Raw genomic sequence first — 19319 nt, forward strand, 5'->3', positions numbered from 1 at the left:
TCATTTACTGTATTTCATAGAAATAAAAAACTGTAAGCTTGTTCTCTCTGTTGGCACAGCCAACAAGGAACAGCTGGCAGCTTTGTAAATGACTCCATTAAATCCCAGCTCTGTAGCGGGGCAAAGATTTCCACAGCCCCGTGCTTCTCAACCTCGGCTGCAACTGGAATCACCTAGATGGATTTTTAAAAATAAGATGCCTGGGTCCACACCCCATCCCCATAGATTTTGTTTTAATGAGTCTGCAAGGGATGAGGAGGGCTGTACATGAGGATTGACTTTTCAGCACCCCAGGTGATTCTACAGTGTGCCCCGGGTTGAGAACCCCTGCAGTGGAGCAGACCAATGTCTTGCCTGCCAGGACTCCCGCCTCATCATCCAAGAGAGTATCTCTGAAGTGCTATGATCGGGGATGGGACGTGATGAAATAAAGCCACATCCCTCATCCTCCAGGGGGCCTGCAGGTTCCCATCTGGTACTCTCACTGCCTCCAAACTCACCTCCAGTTGGTAAGGCACTAATGGGGGCACCCCATCTCTATGCAGGTATACTTTCCAGGATAAAATATCTTTGCCTGGTGTGCTTTTCAGTAGCAAACCTTTTCTGAGCATGTAGAATAAGATGGGTGCAACACACATGAGACCCAAGTCTGGCCAACTGGGGAGATAAGCAGGTGACCAAAGGTGACCTGTACGCTAATGCCTGTAAATTCAAGGTGTACAGTGGACTTTCAGAGAAGGGACGACAGTGGGTGCTGTGGTGGAGACAGCTTCCGGGAGGCAGGCAGGTCAAAGGTAGGGTAGAGTATAGAGAAGGGTAAGGCCAAAAGGAGGACTTCCTAAGAAGAGGCAACAAAGTAAAGCCCGAGGACAAGAAAAGGTATAACAACGGGAGGAGATGATGGGAGAAACTGGGCGGAGAAAAATGGTTCTGTGGTTCATCCCTTCCCACTAACCTATCACCACCCCATGGACTGAGGCCATTGCCATTTCATCTTTGGATTTTTGCACCTGCCTCTTCCTTCCCTGTAGATCCCTCATGGTTGGGGGACATGGGTAATAGGAGAGGACCATTTGCTGAACCATAATCCAAACTATCGCTAGCTCACACCCAACCAATTAACAAAAATTCCTTAGTATCAACTGATTTCCAGACCACGTTCAAACGTCCCTACATGTTTCACAAATGTTCTTTTTATAGGTGATTGGTTCAAATGGAGATCCAGACGGTGTCCACACATTGCATCTGGTTGATATGTCTCGTAAGTTTCTTTTCATCCAGAAGTTACTTTCCCACCTGTCTTATTTTTTTCATGCCTTTTCTTTTTCAAAGAAGTCAGGTCATTTGTCCTATAGAGTTTCCCTCATTCTGAATTTGGCTCTCTACATCCTCATTTGAGGTTTAATTTCAAAACACAGACAAACAAAAACTTAGGCGGAGAATCACCAGCACAGGCGAGAGGCAGGGAAGCCTACCTAAGAAATACTCTCTAGAAAAAAAAGGAATAACCAAACCATTAGCTTCCATTTAGGTTAATGTCTCAATTTGTGGTTTGAAGTGAGAAGGAAAAGTAGGATTCAGCTATTGAAACCTACTCATAATTCCAGACTTTGGGAACGTGGTGAGAAAAACAGTGAATGGAAAGAAAGGACACATCAGATAGGAGGGAAATGGCACTGAGGTTTGAACCAGCTCAGAAAAGGTGAAGAAAAATTACAGCAGTGAAAGAAGTTTTTCTAGTCGCCCCATCCTCTGTGGAGACATTTTGGGGGCATATGAGAGCAAAGCCTTGCCCAGCCATAGCCAGTGGCCTGCATCACTCCCACCCCCCAGCAGGTTAAAATCCTTCAACAGCAGCGATGGAATCTCACCCCCAATGGAATCTCAGCCCCAGTTTCCTCCAGAGCTTTGGATAAAGCAGGAGTGTAGCAACGGCTTCCAGGAATACTCTGCACGCTGACTCGTTAAGCAACCTGTCATGAAAGTATAAGACCCCCAGGTCTATCACCCCAGGAACATGTCCTACTGCACCTGGCACCAGAAGTAAATGGAGAACGGAGGAGATGCAAGGTTTAAGATGTACTGAGCCAGAAGTCAATCTGTGAAAAAGTCTTCAAGTCATCAAAGGTATACAATTGATGGTGGAGGCCAGAATTCTCATTGACATTTAGTCAAAATGGAAGTTCTCTCCTCTCAAGAATAGACTCAAGAATACAGTGCATAAAGTTATAAATGCACCATATATTTTCTCTGGGTTGATGGGAATTGGGTGAAATACAGTTTCTTCCGTTTTCCTGTTTGTATAGCACAATCCTGTAGCGAGACTACAGTATGTCTGTGTCTGAAGACATATGGTTTACACATCCCAAATATCAAGAATAAAACATAAATTTTGACCAACTCTGTTAGAGGAAACAATAGCTTATCTTTTTAATTCTTTGCTTGCAAAATATTATCAAATGACAATTTTACAGAGATATGGTCAAAGAGTATGAAGCCAAAAATGTAGGAATTTGAAAGTACTATAGAGATGTGTTAGAGCGTTATTTAGTGAAAATATTATACCGTCTTTCTGAATTTGAGGATGTTTGTGGTATTTGGCAACTTATTCAAATTTGTGTTTTGTTCTGATTTCTTTTCATATTTTAAATATTCACTTCTGTACCAGAAAAAAAATCTTAGGCAGAATAAAAGTGAAAGTTATAAAATAGATGAATTAAGGAGTGATAATTAGCTTTGCACAGTTTGATTTAACAAAATAATTCTTTTAAATAGAGAGGGTTCTCATGGGGCGTTTTAATTATGACTTAACAGAATGTTGCAGCTTGAATTGATGTGAGGTGATCTTACGCACCTTATTCCTCAGATAGCTGAGGGAACTCAGCCTGAGAAAAGGAATCCAGGCCCAAAATCGCACTGGGAGTTCGTGGCAAAGGCAGAATTAGAACCCAGACCCCCCCCCCCCCAATCCCCTGTCCACATGCTCCTGCGTCCATGCGCAGGTTTACAGGCCGCGGAGAGGTGCGTGGGCTTTTCCAAGCGGTTAGTGCCGTCACTTACCCCGAAACGCACACATTGACAAAAGCTCCCTCCACCTCTGGACCACAGAGCTAGGTCCCCCAGGCTAAGCAAGCAGAGAGTAAGGCTTTTTCACCGTAGTATGCCTACATTACACCCTCCCTATTGCCATGGTCTGAGCTTCCCACCCGATTTTCCTGCTGCAGGGGACGCTGCCTAGGCAGATACTGCAGGTGCCCCCTGCTGGCCAAACCGAATATCACAGGCCAGTCCGCCCTCCCTTTTACAGATTCTGGCGCTGTCTCCAGTGGTTTAAAACCTGTTCATAGATATGGGGCTGAAGTAGAGCAATTCTCCACATAGAGGGGAAGGAAAATGCTCCATGAGACTTTGTCCTGTTCATGCTCAGTTGAGACTATGGCAATCAGAACTGCACCCACAAGATCCTGAAAGTATGAAGCCCAGGTAGTGAAGCCCAGAGCAGTGCCTTGAAATTTAATGTGAACAGACATCACCTGGGAATCTTGTTCAAATGCAAATTCTGATTAGCTGGGTCTAGGATGGAGCCTGGGATGCTGCATTACTAACAAGGTCCCAGGTCATGCCAATGCTGCTGGTCCAAGGACCACACTTTGAGTAGCAAGATTGTAGATGGAAGTGCATGGACTTTGGAGTCAGAATGGTCTGAACCCCAGGTTTTTCACTTACCAGCTGTATGATCTCAGACAAAGATGGTTAAGTCATCTTGAACCTTGAATTCTATGTCTGTAAAATGGGCATGCCCACGCCTACCTCACTGGGTCTTGCGTGGATTGTATAAGTACCATATATACCTACCTAGGATGGTATGCAGTATGTCATGGATGTCCAGTAAATAGTGTCTATTACCATAATGTGAGTTTTCTCCCAATAGGTTCACGTCCTCAGCAGCTTACTGCTCGTGGGTACTGCTAAAAGGCTTTGATTTACGCAAACATGTAAATCATAGCATCTCAAACTTATGGACGTCACAGTTTCATTTATTAGACCCTCACTGCCAAGGTTAGATCTACTTATACTTGTAAACCCTGAGGCTTTTGGTCAGTTAGAGCTGAATCCTTAACATTCGTCTCAGGCGTCCCTGATGAATGTACATCTCTCACATCCAAACTGGAAAGATACAGAAGAAGTAAGATTGATGCCTCATCGCGACACTGGAGGTGAGCCGTATTTCACATGTGCTCTAGGCAGACACTGGAACGTGACCTGCAGATAAAATCTTCAGAGAAGTGTGTAGGAAGAGACTTAGTGCTGCGAGCTGGAGGGTCTTGGTTCACATACTAGCATCAGTGTTCTGTCACTGAGCCACCTCAGAAAACCCTCTAAGTTATAGGAGCCTTAGTTTCTTCATCTGTAAAATGAGGTGATGAAAATAATGCATCCAGATTAAACGCAGAATGTGAACTGCTTTGAAAAGGATCATCCCCCTTACCTTGGTTCCCCTTATGTGAAGGGAGTTAGAATTCAAGGTAAATTGGGACCCTTTCTCCACAGTTAGTTCTGGACCCAAGGACCGAGGAATTTAGAAGCAGCAGATGTTACAGAAATATTTGTTTGTAATTAAAATATACTGTGGTTTATTTTACATCAACGAGTTTAGGTCACGAAGTGTCAAAAGCCCATTCCCCCCATCTGGGTTACATTTTGAAGCAAAGAGTGATTGAACTAATGTAACCCCATCTCCATAGCAGAGCCTGTAAAAAGCCTTCTGCCCTGGCCCTCTCCATCCCACCCCTGACTCCATCCCCAATAACTCCAAACTCCCGGATCCTGGTGCCCTTTTATACCTCTGCACCTTTTCACGTGCCCCTCCCTTGTCCTTTTCCTCAATCCTCCCCAAACTTCTGACTCAAGAACCAGTCAAGGCTCTTGCTTTCAACAGAATCTTTCCCAGGGTGACGTAAGCAGTAAACTCACATATCAGAGGCTATCAGGGAGCTGGCAGAATCAGCTAGAAGGCTGGAGAGAGCAGCTGGGCAGGTGGAGGGAAATTGAGGAAATCATAGTCAGAACCACAGCCAAGACTTCGAAGCAAAACAGCCAAGGGACGACCCCTCTGCTGCCACCACCAAGCACTGGAAGCCGTAGGTGTGTGCACCACCCATGCCACCGCCCTGCCGCCATCCCCGACCCAGGAAATGAAGCTCAGCAGCTGCAGTGCAAGTCCCAGACAGATCCGTCCAGTTGGGTAAGTCTGGGGGACTTTGCCCTTCTTACCAGGAGGGCAGGAAATGGGGATATTGGGCTTTTCAACTTCTGTGGTGGAATCCTGCATTCCAGCCAGACACACTCAGGTAAAGAGCTCAGAAGCCAGGCAGCCAGACAGATAACAGATACAAGGCTACAAGTCTGGCATCACAGTGGTGCCAAAACTTCCCTGGCACGCTTTTCTCTGTGTGCCCGAGCTGTGCTCCCAGCACCCCTTAAACTTGATTGTGTGGTTTTATGGTTTTCTGACTAGGTTTCTGTGACTGCCTTAGGACAGACTCCCAGAAAAGCAGACCTTGGGAGGAGACATCACGTACAAGTAATTTAGGAAGGAAGCTCTCCAGGGAAGATATGTGAGGGAGTGGGGAAACGGGACAGGAGGAAGAGAAAGCCAAGCAAGGGGGAGATCTTGGGCAAAAGTGAAGCGGATGGTGCCTTCAAGCTGAGCCCCACAGGGGACCTCAAGAGCATAAACTACACCTCAGAATTGGCTCAAACCAAGGCAAGGGGCTGGGTTCCCACACCTGATGCCCAACAGGCATTAGTTAAAGGCAGCCAGGGTTGAAGAAGGAAGGTATAAATATAAATCCAAGGCACATCCTTGCAAAGTGGCTTCAGTTGCCCTAGCACAGCCCTCCAAGAAGAGCAGCAGGTGCGAGCTATTGAAAGCATGATGTTGACAGCAGCGACGGTAAAATGGGGTCTAAGGGGATGGGACGGAGCTCCAACGCTGCCTGCTCCAGTGACCCCACTAGACTGGGAGCCCCCTCGACAGCACTGCCTGTGGCTGATTTGTCCCTACGTTCCCAGCACCCAACACAGGCAGGAGCTTAGGAGGCACGAAGGAAGTGTTCAAAAAGTGAATAAATGCTGGCTAGAAGGGGCATTTTGCTTTCGGGATGCAAAATGAAGCAAAGGGATGAGTGCAGACCTGATGGGAGGCAAGCAGGCAAGGGTCCGGGAGTTCCAATCTGGGATTTATAATCCCTTCATTATCTTGCAAGTCCTGGCCACACTGTCTCAGACAAAGGAAAGAAAGAATTCATGGAGTTCGCAGGGTCAGAGGGCCTTCGTCGTCAGAAAGGATTCAATGTTGGGTGAGCACTTGTCTCTAGAAGGGGAACAAGCATTTGGAGTTCTCAGACACAGTGGCCCACAGCTACCCATCCCCTTGGGAAGAGGCTAGAAGCTGGAGCTGACACAGATGGCTTCTGAAGTCACGTATGATACCCAGGGGACATGGGCGATTTGCCATAGCAGCTCACTTCTTGTCGCCTACTAGCAGGGGAGGCAGGACTGGACAGGCTTGTAAGCCCCTGACGGATGCGCTTTCACGGTAGAGTCCCCAGAAGAACTCATCCAGGCTGACTCTGGAGAGAGGGCTATTTTTAATCCTATGCCTTTGAATTGTCTAACCTCAGAGAAAGAGCAGCAGAGCCAGTGGGGCGGGGTTGGGGGTGGGAGGAAGGGGCAATCTCCCCCTCCCATTTTAGGATAAGAAGAGGGTGCAGTGATTTAGCAAAGGCTTGATTTGGGATGCTAGAGAGATCTGGGTCCTTCTAGTCTGAGGCATAGATGGTAGCCCCGGGAATGTGGCAGGGCACCAAGAGAAGGGACCACCAAGTAAGGCCCTCCCTTAGGGTCACCATGGCCCAGGTCATGTCATCAGCAGGCCAGTGCTTAACACCACCATTGGCCTCTGGAGTTAAGGGCCACTGTGATGGTTGATTTTATGTCAACTTGGCTGGGCCACAGTGCCCAGATATGTGGCCAAAGATTATTCTGGACCTTTTTGTCAGGGTGTTTTTGGATGAGATTAACATTTAAATTGGTGGACCTTGAATAAAACTGGTTGTCCTCCATGATGTGGATGGGCCTCATCCAATGAGTTGAAGGCCTGGATCGAATAAAAGACTGACTTCCCCTGAGCAAGAGGGAATTCTGCAGCAGACGGTCTTTGGACTTGAACTGCAATATCAATTCTTCCCTGGGTCTCCAGCCTGATGGCCCACCTTGCAGATTCACATATATAAGTATAAAGGCTACATGGAAGTGCCCAAAAGGATGGAGTCAGGCAGTGTCACAGAGTCTTCACAGACCTGGATAGAGAGAGTTCAGAAAGCAGACAAACATTTTCCTGTATGGCTTACCTAGAGGTGCTTTGAAGCCAGGGCAAGACTATCAGCAGGTACAGTGTGAATCTTATGGCTGGGAACTCAAAGGAAATTTCTGCCAGGGTCCAGCAGGAAGACAGGACAGACCTCAGAGGTAACGTAGGTCTAGATGTACCAGTGGGTATTGACTAGGATGGAACATCTCCTCAAAGGTAGACCCCCAGCAGCCCCATCACACACCAGGGTAAGTCACAAATCCCCCAGTGCTGTAAATCCATCCTGGGAAGAAAAGGGATTGTGAATTGACTGACTTTAACCTGAAATAACCAAATTTTATTCAGAAAATGGGAACTTGATATAAATTAGGTTCAATTACAGAAAATTAAAGTGGCATCTCTTGCACAGCTACCTGAATTATGAAGATTATAAGTGTCATCCATCATCACAAAGACAGCATGTCCACACTGTCCTGTGCCCCACGGCGGGGGGGGGGGGGGGACACACTTAACCTCAGCAACATAGACTCCATTTCCTTAAAATAGACTAATGCAGAGGCCCCAGCCCAGACCCAGGTGTCAGCATCTCTAGAGTAGGAATACTATTGTCTATTTGTTTGTTTGTTTTTAAGATCCCTGGAAACTGCTTTAGATCTTCCTGTTCATTCCCAGCATGTAATTCTGTGCATAGACAATTTACTGGCTGGGCAGACATAAGAAGGTAATTGAGGTCCTTTCCCCTCTTTGCTAGTTTGTTTCCTTTTTGTTGTTGCAAAGTTTCAGATACAGTCAAATTAGACTCTGCCTCAAGTCCAAGCTGTAGTTGGGCTTCACTTCTTCCTTCTAATCTGCCATTCCTTCTAATCTGCCAGAAATTACACTAGAAATTTCATGCCATGCTCAGATTAACCAGTGAGGAAGTGACAGCAGTCATTTTGAATGGCCATCCCCTCGTTCTGCCGAAACCATAAAATAACTACACGGAGAAACTGGACAGAGCTGCCGGGTGGGTGGGACCCAAAGTCTCCACAGTGTCCCAGCAGCAGAGCCCTGGCTTCCAGCCCCAGAAGGACCCGTGCAGGAATGCTGAGCCACAGGTTCAGGTGAAGAGCCCCCAGGGATGCCCAGAGTGTACTGACTCCAAGTGTGTGCTTTCCTGATGAATCGCCCATGTCTCCTACCGTTACTTTGTCTTTGGAGACCCAAAAAAGGAGAAACTCTACACTGTAGGAAAAGTGAAGAAAGTTAGAAGAAGTGAAATAAACCTTTAACTAGAGACTTCAAATGATCACAGACAGAAATGTACCAAGAATGGGCTCATTGCTAAGAATGAAACTGAGATGCTGTAAAGTCCATCAAAAGCAGCATAACCAAGGAATGTCAGAACGTAGAGGATGTCGAGATCCGCCATCCTGGGGTCCAGTGACCACCACCAGGCTGTCTATCTCCTCAGGCACGGAGGGAAATGTGAGGGTCACCTCATGATGGAGGCACTGAAACACTACAGCCAAGTTTAAAAGCTGGAGGTTGGGTAATGAGATATGGCTTCTGCCTTCAAAGCGAGAGAAAGAGGTCCATTAACAGACTTTGCAAATGGACCTAGAAAGGTGCCAGTGGTGGATGGAACAGGAGAGCAGGCAGAGACACTATCTCTGAATATGTGAGAGGACCCATGGCTGGCAAGAAGAGCTGGGACACCCTCGGACTAACTTTGCCCCCAACCCAGTACACTCTTGGCCCTTCCACCTTGGGGGGCTGACTTGTGTAGATTTCACCAAGAGTTTCAGACCCTCTGGTTGTAGGCTGGTTCAGCCACTGGGGTGCCAAGCAGAGATTAGAAGGAAGGAGGAGGGTGAAGGCAGGGTATTTATTTCTTGCCCCAGCTGCCTCCCTGCAAGGTCACCTGAGGCTGGTTCTGTCCCTGGACACAGTCCTGACCTGCTCACAATGGCCATCTGTATGCGTATCTCCCTCCTCATGCTGTAACTGCTCTCCCCGACAGCCCACCATCCTGAGGGCCTGTGGGGTAACAGCTGGGACGCCACCAAGCCACACACAGGCCACTGCACTTTCCACTGAGTCCCCTACACCCCCACCTTTGTGAATGAAACCTCATCAAATGGCCCTTTGTTGAGGCCCCCTCTTCTTTCCTGCTGGGGCCCCAGCTAATATAGGTACCAACAGCCTCTCGATCTTTTCTTGGCCATTCTCAAGTGTCTGTGGAAAAAGACAAATTACAGATGCAATGGAACAAAAAAGAAAATGATTCCATCTGAAGAAGAAAAAGACAAGACAAAAAGCTTGTGAGAACCTATGAAATGTATCTCTAACTTTTTCTCCCTTTTAAGTTATCATTGTACTTGAGTACAATTGGTTAAAAATTAGTGTTCAGAGGCTTTTTAAATTGCTGGGAGAAACGGTACCTCCCTTAAACCAATAATTGAATTGCTTAATTGAGAACATAAATCTCATTGTGAATACTGATCTTTTCTCTTAAGGGCTCTGTGTGCTACACCTGCCAGCCTGGACTCCATTGTTTTATAGACGTGTCAGGTAAGTGCTTTTAACACAAAGTATTCCTCCCTTGGTATTACTAAGTACTAAAAGTTAAGTTGTTCCTAAAATGATTTTTGCGTTTCTGTTTCAGCTATGAGTTAGCGTCTGCTTTCTAAGGTTAAGAATGTTTCTAATGCAGAGCATCATTAACTAGTTTTCCAATGGTGCATATGTTCAGGGAGTCCATGCCTCTTGAACAAATTGCTAAGCGATTAATGGAAAATGATATTGTGTCAGGCAGACTTGGGGAAGTGTCTTGATTTATTCCTAAAGTAATGTGTTAGGCTCCGGGCTACTAAATCACAGACGTTTTTATGGATTTTAGTTATTTGTTTGAATACTAATTTTTGTGTTCAGCGTACTATTTTGGTTGTTCTGTTTGTTTTTGTTTGCTTGTAAGCCATAAGTGGTCTTTACTTTTCAAGAGTCCTTAGAAACTGGAAATGAGGAGAGAGGTTCCATTAGCTCAAAGAACTTTCCGTAGTTCTGTTCAACAACCAACTACCAGTAGAAATACGAGGCTGGAAACAATACACATGCCACATATAAGGGGGTGGGCCCCCCACCTTATTAAATTGCCCAGCAGCTGCTCAGGGGGAAAAGAATCACTAAAGAACGGCAAAATGAAAGGCAATAATTACAGCCAGTCAGAGCAAGCCAAATGGAAAAACACACCAAAAATCCATGAAGATGTGAGAATAAAAAAGAAATTAACCAGAGTCATGCCAGCACAAACAGCAAGGTGTAATATCGATTAAGAGAGTCAAGAAAAGATAGATGAGGAACAAAACAAGTTATGGAAGGTCTAGGCAGAATTTTTGGGCAACACCCAAGCTATTGGTACAGATTGCTCTTGCCCCATAGGCTTGCAGGAGTGTCCAAGGCGCTTGGCTGATGACTGAGAATCTGAGCAGAATGTGTCCCTTATGATGAATTTGGCTGTGCAAATGTTCAGTTTGTGTGATAAGGGAGGGGTAGATTACCGTATGCTAAAGAGCCCCCCCATACACACACAGCCCGAGTTTGGTTCTGAAGGACCCCGTGGATCATAGGGGCTTTTAAAGCTTTTTCCCTAGAACATACATACACACACACACACACACACACACACACACACACACACACTTATGCACTTTCATGCCTCCATACCTTGGCTTGTGTGAATTTTTTTCCTCTTCCTGGAAGCCTCTTCTATTCTTCTACAGTTTAAATTCAGATTCCTATTGGTGATCCCCAATGAGTTCCCCTTCCCTCTACACTCTGCTGCCACCTCCTGCCTGGGTGGGGGATGAAAGAGGGGGTGTCCACAGAGGGGAGAAGCCCCTTGGTGAATGGGTTAAGGGTCCACCATAGACCAGCTCGGCTACCTCCTCCTTCTACAGACCGTGGGTGCTCTTGAGGCCTTTTCTCCTTCAGCTCCCCTCCAGGGGGTCCCTTTGATTGCTGGACCTCTGACATTTGTGCCCCCAGGATAACAAATTTCCCTTCAGAAGAGTAGCTGGCACAACCATTTTTGAGTCTGTCTCTGGCTCTGCAACCTCACCTTCCTCCACTTTACACAGTTTCCTGGAGTAAGAGCTCATAGCCCAGCAAGTCCACGAGCTTATCCTGTGGGATGACGTTATAAATGGACACGGAATATTGCCCGCAACAGGGACTCATAAAGCTGCTCTCAGCATGGTCAGTGGAAAGGAGACGTTCACCTCTTATTAAGTGTTTATTGTGGACGCCACGCTTTACAGGTATCATCTTTTTAAAGCCCACCAGCTAAAGCCCTCTTGGAAAACACATATAACCAAAGTTAGATTTATTAGCTGGTTGCGGCAAGAGGAAGCACATACCAGATAATCGTGGGAGCTAGGAAAGGTCACTTGTTGAGATGGGGGAGCTGAAGTTGATCACAGAATGACCTTGGCAGGGATTGGTCAGAATCTGTAAACTAGGGAGTTGCTGGAACACCCAGGAGTTCTTCAGAACACATGAGTCATGCAGATACGCACCCATGTTCATAGCAGCGTTACTCACAACAGCCAAAAGGTGGAAGTAACCCAGGTGTCCATCAACAGAAGAATGGATAAACAAAATGGTGTATATACATACAATGGGGTATTATTCGGCCTTAAACAGGAAAAAATTCTGACACATGCCACAACATGCATGAACCTTGACGAAATTATGCTAAGTGGAATAAGCCAGGGACAAAAAGGCAAATACAATATGATTCCACTTACATGAGGTACCTAGAGTCATCACATTAATTCAGACGGAAAGTAGAATGGCGGTTGCCAGGGGCTGGAGGGAGGGGAGAATGGGGAGTTATTGTTTAATTGGTTCAGCTTATCTGTTTTGCAAGTTACAGAACAGTTTTGCCAAAATGTGATTTTTGTTTAAATTCTCAGTTCCCCCACTTCAGACTAGCTGTTAGCAGAGCTTTTTTGACTTTATCAGTCTCATTTGTTTGTTTGTTTATTCCTCTTAACAACTGAAAGTAGCAGATTCAGGATTCCAACCCAAAGTAGTCATGATGCTCAGCCTGGGCTTTTCAACCCCTAAAGGTGAAAGCAGCCCTTTGAAACTCACACAGCCCATTTGTCCCCAACCCGTAACAAATGCGATTCGACAACACCGACTATTCCAGGCACCATAAAACACATAGGTAAATGGCATTACCTGGCCTCCAGGACCTCACAGGCTGAAGGGCAAAACAAATACATACGCAGTTAAGTGTAGGGAAGTATGGTACATTCTAGAAAGCAAAAGATCCTGCACCCTTGTAAAGTATCTGTATAACCGTGCTAGTACTTGCTTACATTTGGTTAAAATTCTTTGACAAAGAAACCAGCCTCCTTTTTAATTACTAGAGATGAGATGAGTTTCAAATTTAAAATGGGAACATGTAACACATTCACTTAGGTTTCTCTGACATATAAATGATGGTGTCAAAATCTTTCCTAAGAGTAGAATTTAGATAAAGCAGAGAAAGAAAGCAAAAGAATCCCTCACCTATGCACCATAATTTAAAGCCAGGGTCGGCAAACTTTTTCTGTAAAGGGCCAGGTAGTAAATATTTTAGGCTTTGCAGGCCATATGCAGCCAAAGACTACGTAAACAAATAGCAAAGCTGTAGTCCAATAAAACTTTATTGGTGAACGTGAAATTTGAATTTAAAGTAATTTCACAGGTCATAAATTATTCTTCTTCTTTTTAATTTTTTCCAACCATCTGAAAATGTAAAAACCACTCTTGGCTCTCAGGCTGTAGAAACACAGGCAGAGAGGCTGAATTTGGCCTGCAGCTCTGATTTGCAAGGCTTGCTCCTCGGATTGTAGCTGACAGTCAAGCAGCATCACAGCGCCCAGGAGCTTGTTAGAAATGCACAACTTCAAGCCCCACCCCAGAGCCGCTGAAGGACATTTTAAGAACATCAGCTGTGTTCGTTTCCACACCCCGGTTTGGAAAGCACTGGTGTAAGTTCTCTGCAGACTCCAAAGCCAGCCTGATGAATCCCAGTGCTGTAATACAACTTCCCAGAGAATTAAGTGGCCATGGGAAAGTTCTGGACTTCTCCCTGCCTCACTTTCCCCACAGGCAAGATGGAGATGATAGCATTGTCTCCCTAATGATAGTTGTGAGAATCACACACACGCGCCCCGCACGCACACACACAGAACTGAAACAATATTTGTAGTTTAATCTCAATCTCATGTATGTTATTTTCCCAGCCACGCTCTGAGACAGGCATTGTGGAGAAACTGTGGCCCAGAGAATTGGAGACACTTACTTAGCATCACAAAACAAGAGTCTTTCTGCCTCCAAATTTATGCTGAGGATAATGAAGGATTTAAGGGTACAGGAGGGGGCATACTCCCCAGGCACTCAGGTCTTCCTGCCCCTGTGTCCCTTCTAAGGATCCCTTCTCAGTAGCCCTTTTCAGCCCGTGCTTCTTAGATATCCCCCCCCACTCCCCAAGTGTGCAGGTCCAACTCTACCACACAGGGACCTCCCCGAACCTATACCCCAAGTTACCCTTTCGTCCCTTGAAATTTATCTTCCATTAAGTTGCACAGTGTTTTTTACACCTTCTCTTTCTAGTTATAGATTGTAAATTTTCCCTCTGCTGAGACTTGTAGCTGGCTGACTGTTTTTCATTATATTTGTAGGGCTCAGGGAAAAAAAAAAAAAAGACAATTCCTTTATTTGAGAATCCTGACATTTATTAGCATAATAAAACTCTCAAGATGAGATTGCAGTTTTCCAGACAGTAATTTCATTTGCAGGACAACTTACAAGGAATTTATTTTAAAGCCAGGTAAAACCTAAAATCTATGAGACGTGCAGAAAGTGCAGGCCCCAAATAAAAGGAAATAAATGTATTAGGCATGGAAAACTCAGCTGTTGTCTCTCACATGTTAATTAGGGGTGACAGGAACAACAGCTTGGGGAATCAGGTTCTCAACCCATCTTGGTCTACTTTCAAAGCTGCTTTGGAGTGAGAACTTTCTTCTTGTTAGTTTCTTCTAACACCTTGAAAATCATCACATCGTATCCCCCTGACACGTCCCTGCTAAGCATGAAACTGTTGCTGCTGTTAAAGCGGTTGTCATCAGCGATACCCTCCATTTGACAGAGCTTTCGTATTTATCATTTAACTGACCTGCCAAAAGGCCTAGCGATGGCCATATAGAAAATTCTCTCCTCAGTTATACTGAACTTTAGTGAGGTTAAATAACATGAACAAAGTCACATGGTTGGTAAGTAGCAGCCAAAACTCTAATTTGATTCCTCTGAGTCTAATGGAAAGAAGGTAATTTTAACAATAATAATAATAATCAGATTTTAAAGCACTTTACAGTTCAGAAAGCAGGTTCCCTCCATCACTTTATTGCATTCATTCAGGGGCCCTGTGAGGCAGGTAGATAGGAGGGAGGACATGGAGTCAGCATGCAAATGGGATAGTATTGCGCACGTTTGTATGATGGGTCCTTACCCTGGCTTCCCCAAAAGGCTGAGCCTGCAGCAGATGCTTATGCGCTGCTGCTTCACGCAGGAGCATAGTCCCAGGGGAGCAGGAGAGAGAGGAAGGGGACTGAAGCAGAGAAGGAGGAAGAACACCCAGGAGGGGGTGGTACTGATCTGGCCACTGCTTGGTTTCATCGTGACTAGTTGCTCAGTCTCGCAGGACTGTCTTGATACGTCTTGCATGTGAAGAACTGCCTCTCAGAACAGTCCCTCCAGAAGGGAAGAGGAAGGGAGAAGAATTGATCACCATCCTCTGTCTCCCATTGATCAAAGGTTCCCCTCATGCGGAGTTAACCTCCAGCCTTTCCTTGGCTGCATGGTGTCTTAATGCCTCTGCAGTAACAGAAGAGTGGCCCATAGCACCACACGAGGCAAGGCACCATTGGCCGATCAACACGGTGGGGAAGAGCAGAGCCCATGCAGAACTGGTTTCAGCGGTGGCAACTGGAGTGAAACAAGTGGCCAAGGTGATCTGAGGAACAGGTGAGGCAAGGGGTGGAGTAGAACATAAGAGATGCTTGATACAACTATCAAGTAAGGTAACCAGTTCATTGATGGCCATAGAGTCCATTCATCCTTTTACTCCCACCAAATACAATGCTGCCAGCATTATTATACTAGTCAGCTTCAGGGTGAGATTTGAACCCAAGTCTTCTTGATTCTAGAGCTTAAAATAATCCTATGATAACATGCCATATACAAATTATATATATATATATATATATATATATATATATATATATATATAATCCGTAAATGTAAAATACGAGTATGCACAAATAGACACCATCGCTGAAAGTTATTGAGTTACTGGGAGAGTCTTCTTGTTAATATGAAGAACATACTCAGTATAAATGGACAGTAGAATCAAAATCAAAAGAAGTAGGAAGGCAGAGGTAATCATTTGAGTAACCTGCATAAACAGGACCACATCCTAGAAAGCAAAGGCCTTATCAGATGTCTACAAGCCATTCTTGAATTTATAATTCCCCCTGGGGCTTAGGCATATCTGTAGGAATACACGAAACCACTGCCTCAATATTGCAAAACCAGGGCCAAGATATGATTCCAAGACAGAGGAGGGATGGCAGAAGAAGAGGGAAATACGAAGGCAGGGCAGTATCAGTCATCTCGTCTGGAAGCTGGGGCCCAGAAGCCTTAGGTAATTCCAATGATAATATCAATGAGAGTGACAATGAATATCATTTAAAACACAGTATCTATGCCTTCCATATAAATCCTTTACAATATTTCTTCTCTAATCTCCATGACTTTATAAACAGTGACAAATAGAAAATAACTTACTAGAAATCGTTGCTGATGAGTGTTGGAAAACTTTCAGAAGAAGTGCAGTCATTCAACAAACATTTATTGAATGTCTACCATATGTTAAATTCAGAGTTCGGCACTGGAATTATTTGTATAATTAAGACATGATCCTTGTATTCTAAGAATTCAGTTTAGGGCAGCCATGACAAAAAGGCTTCATCGTCTGAGGTTGTATCTAAATTTTTCAGGAAAGAGTTGCATCAGCTATTAGCAATTTCTGTCCTGGGCACTGGGTCAGGAACCAGCAGCACATACACCATATATTTCATATTCCTTGAAATATACTAATCTACTTGTCCCTCTGGATGGTGGTGGATCTTCCAGAAGGCCATAAGGATTTGAGCTGGGAAGTTCTTGAGTTCAAAAATAGGATGCCCCAGGGAGTCCAATTGAGAAGGGGGCAAAAAATTATTCAAACAACAGATGGTAGTCTGGTGGGCTGTCCCTCTGTCCACAGGGTTCCTGCAGCAACTCTCCCCCTGAAACAGTGATAATTTCCTCCTAAAAGGAAAAAAAAGGAAAATTCACTTATAATCAAAAAAAGGAAATAAAGGTCCACCAGAGAGAGACCAGAGAGAGACCAGTTCGAGATAGAAAGACTAAGAATATGTACCTGCCTCCTCTGCATTCAAGTTTATAGAAATGGCAGGGGAAAAGTTGCTTTTAAAAAGAAATAAATCCATAAAAGCATGGGAAAATAAGGAGGACCACCAACAGAGCAAAAATGTTGGAGAATACTTGAAAACCAAAGGCAATACAGGATGAAATTGTCAGAGGAGTGAATGTGGGGCAGGGGCAAGAGCAAGTGTCAGTAGGACAGGCTGGGGAACTCCAGGTGGCAGAGGTCTGTGCCTCAGGCAGGTCAGGAAGTGAGGAGAGGCACGCAGTTCCTTGGGAAACCAAAGAGATCCAACTAGTTCAGACATCTCCACGCCCAAAGATGAACTACTCACTGTCAACTCCATCCCTCATTTCATGAACAGACTGGATTTGGGAAACAGGGACTATATCCACGGATGGATAAACAGGAATTTCAAAGTTCAAAGATCCCTTCAAAGCCCCCAATTTATAAACATTTAAGGAAGATCATAACCATAAAAGAAAGATGCCAAACTCAACAATCGAAATGACTCCCAAGAAAATATCAGGTTTATAAAACAAACAGAAAGAGTCTTTAAGAGATGCGTATTAATCTCCTCACTGGAATAAGAAGATAAATCATCCATGAAACAAGAATGGACTATTATAAAATAAAAGAACCAGTTAAAAAACCTGGAAATGAAAGGGATGCCCATTTAAGTTAAAAAAATTTTTTCAGTAGAAGACCTGGAGAGCAGAATGGACGTAACTAAAGAGCAATTTAGTCGCCAGAAGAATTGACACATCAATAAGAAAGAGACATCTAAGTAGAAAAATGGACAAAAGACATTAACAGACAATTCACAGAAGAAATCCAATTGGCCATTAAATATATGAAAAAATCCTCAGCATCAGTGGTAATCAGAGGAATGCAAGCTAAACAACAGTGAGATACACTGTCTGCCCATCTTATGGGAAAAATTTTAAATGACTGATAATCCCCAGTATTGGCAGCAGTGTGGGGAAACAGCCTCATATAGTTTTGGAAGAAGCATGAATTGGCGCTACATTTCTGGAGGGCAATCTGGCAGATCTTTTCAAAATAAAATGTGCTTAGTCTTCTATCCAGCAATTCCAGTTTGAGGGATCCATCCTAGAGAAAGACTTGCACATGTGCCCAAAGTGACACATGCAAGCAAGTCTCTGCAGCACTGTTTGTGATCACAAAAACCTGGAAGCTACATAAGTGACAAGCAAGAGGAGGATGGAGAACGAAATTGTAAGATACATCCATACCAAGGATGCGGTGCATGCATGGACATGAAAAGATCCCACAGACGTATTTCAGTAACAGCCAGCATGTCCTGATAGCTTACAAATGTCAGGTATATTGTTTTAGTGCTTTACACAGTGATATCTTATTGAAACCTCCCAGTGACCCTGAGAGGTGAGTACTATTCTTAAACCTACCTTACTGAGGAGGAAACTAAGGTCCCAAATTTGAATAGTTGCCCAAAGTCACACACAGTAATGAAGTTGGGATTTAAAACTTGGCAGCCCGATTTCAGGGACCATGCTTTCAAAGAATACATTCTATGATATATTAAGCAAGTTTTTAAAAATCCAATTGCTAAGCTCTTGGTAAAGGATTATCCAATTTGTGTGAAAAATAACAAAACTATGGACATAAATTTTGTTATATACATAAAAAAAATTCATGTACATACATTTCTACATTAATGCCCAGGAAATACCTGGATAGGGATACAGCAGACTGGTAATTCAAGATGGAGGATAAAAATGGGGGTTTGAAATGAACAAGACTTTCGCTTTGTATTGTATTTGATTTTTCTTAGAATGTAATCATACATTAATTGTGTAATTAAAATGTTAATTTATAAAAGCTGACCACCAGATCTCCACAGGGGCATAGACAAGATCTCTCTTTCGTGTTAGAAACTCAGTTGCCAGCCTCAGACCCTACATTTGGGAGAGCGTAAAGACCTCCAAAGACATCTGGTCTAGCCTTCCTATGCAGGAACCTGTCCATAGCATCTCCGAGAGACAGACATTCACCCTTCCAGGGACAAGGAGATCATCACTGCTCAAAGCAGCTTGTATTGGACAGAGAGAGCACACAGCGTGGTTTAGAGGAACAAGCATAAGCTTTAGAGGCAGACAGCCTGGCGCTTATCTCGTGGATCTAGCTGGTACCAGCCATGAAAACTTAGACAAGTTACTCAAACTCCCTGACCTTGGTTTCCTGATCTATGAAATGGGACTAATATGCCTCCCTCCCAGAGCCATGGTGAAGATTAAATGAGAACATGGATGAGAGCTACAGGCACAGCGATCGACACAGAGAAGGTACCAATATCCACACACCCCTCCTTCCTCTTTCCTATAGTTGTTAGAAGGCTCTTCCTGATGCAAGTAGAAATCTGCCTTGATCCTGGTTAGC

The 19319-nt window shown here is 44.5% G+C and overlaps 1 protein-coding gene across 5 annotated transcripts in view; it reads right to left on the reverse strand.

The window, feature by feature from the left end:
* Window positions 1-19319, reverse strand: part of SH2D4B (SH2 domain containing 4B) — a 159308-nt gene that overhangs the window by 65376 nt on the left and 74613 nt on the right. For 4 of the 5 annotated variants that reach the window (XM_082425714.1, XM_082425710.1, XM_082425711.1 and 1 more), the window contains one exon: window positions 16299-16780. In XM_082425714.1, coding sequence (XP_082281840.1) covers window positions 16688-16780 — 93 coding nt within the window. In that variant the 3' untranslated portion in view covers window positions 16299-16687. Of the gene's footprint in view, window positions 1-16255; window positions 16781-19319 lie in introns of those variants that run through there. The other variant, XR_014253612.1, reaches the window with a different exon arrangement.

Source organism: Balaenoptera physalus, assembly GCF_965194825.1.
Source record: "Balaenoptera physalus genome assembly, chromosome: 14".
Lineage (NCBI taxonomy): Eukaryota > Metazoa > Chordata > Mammalia > Artiodactyla > Balaenopteridae > Balaenoptera > Balaenoptera physalus.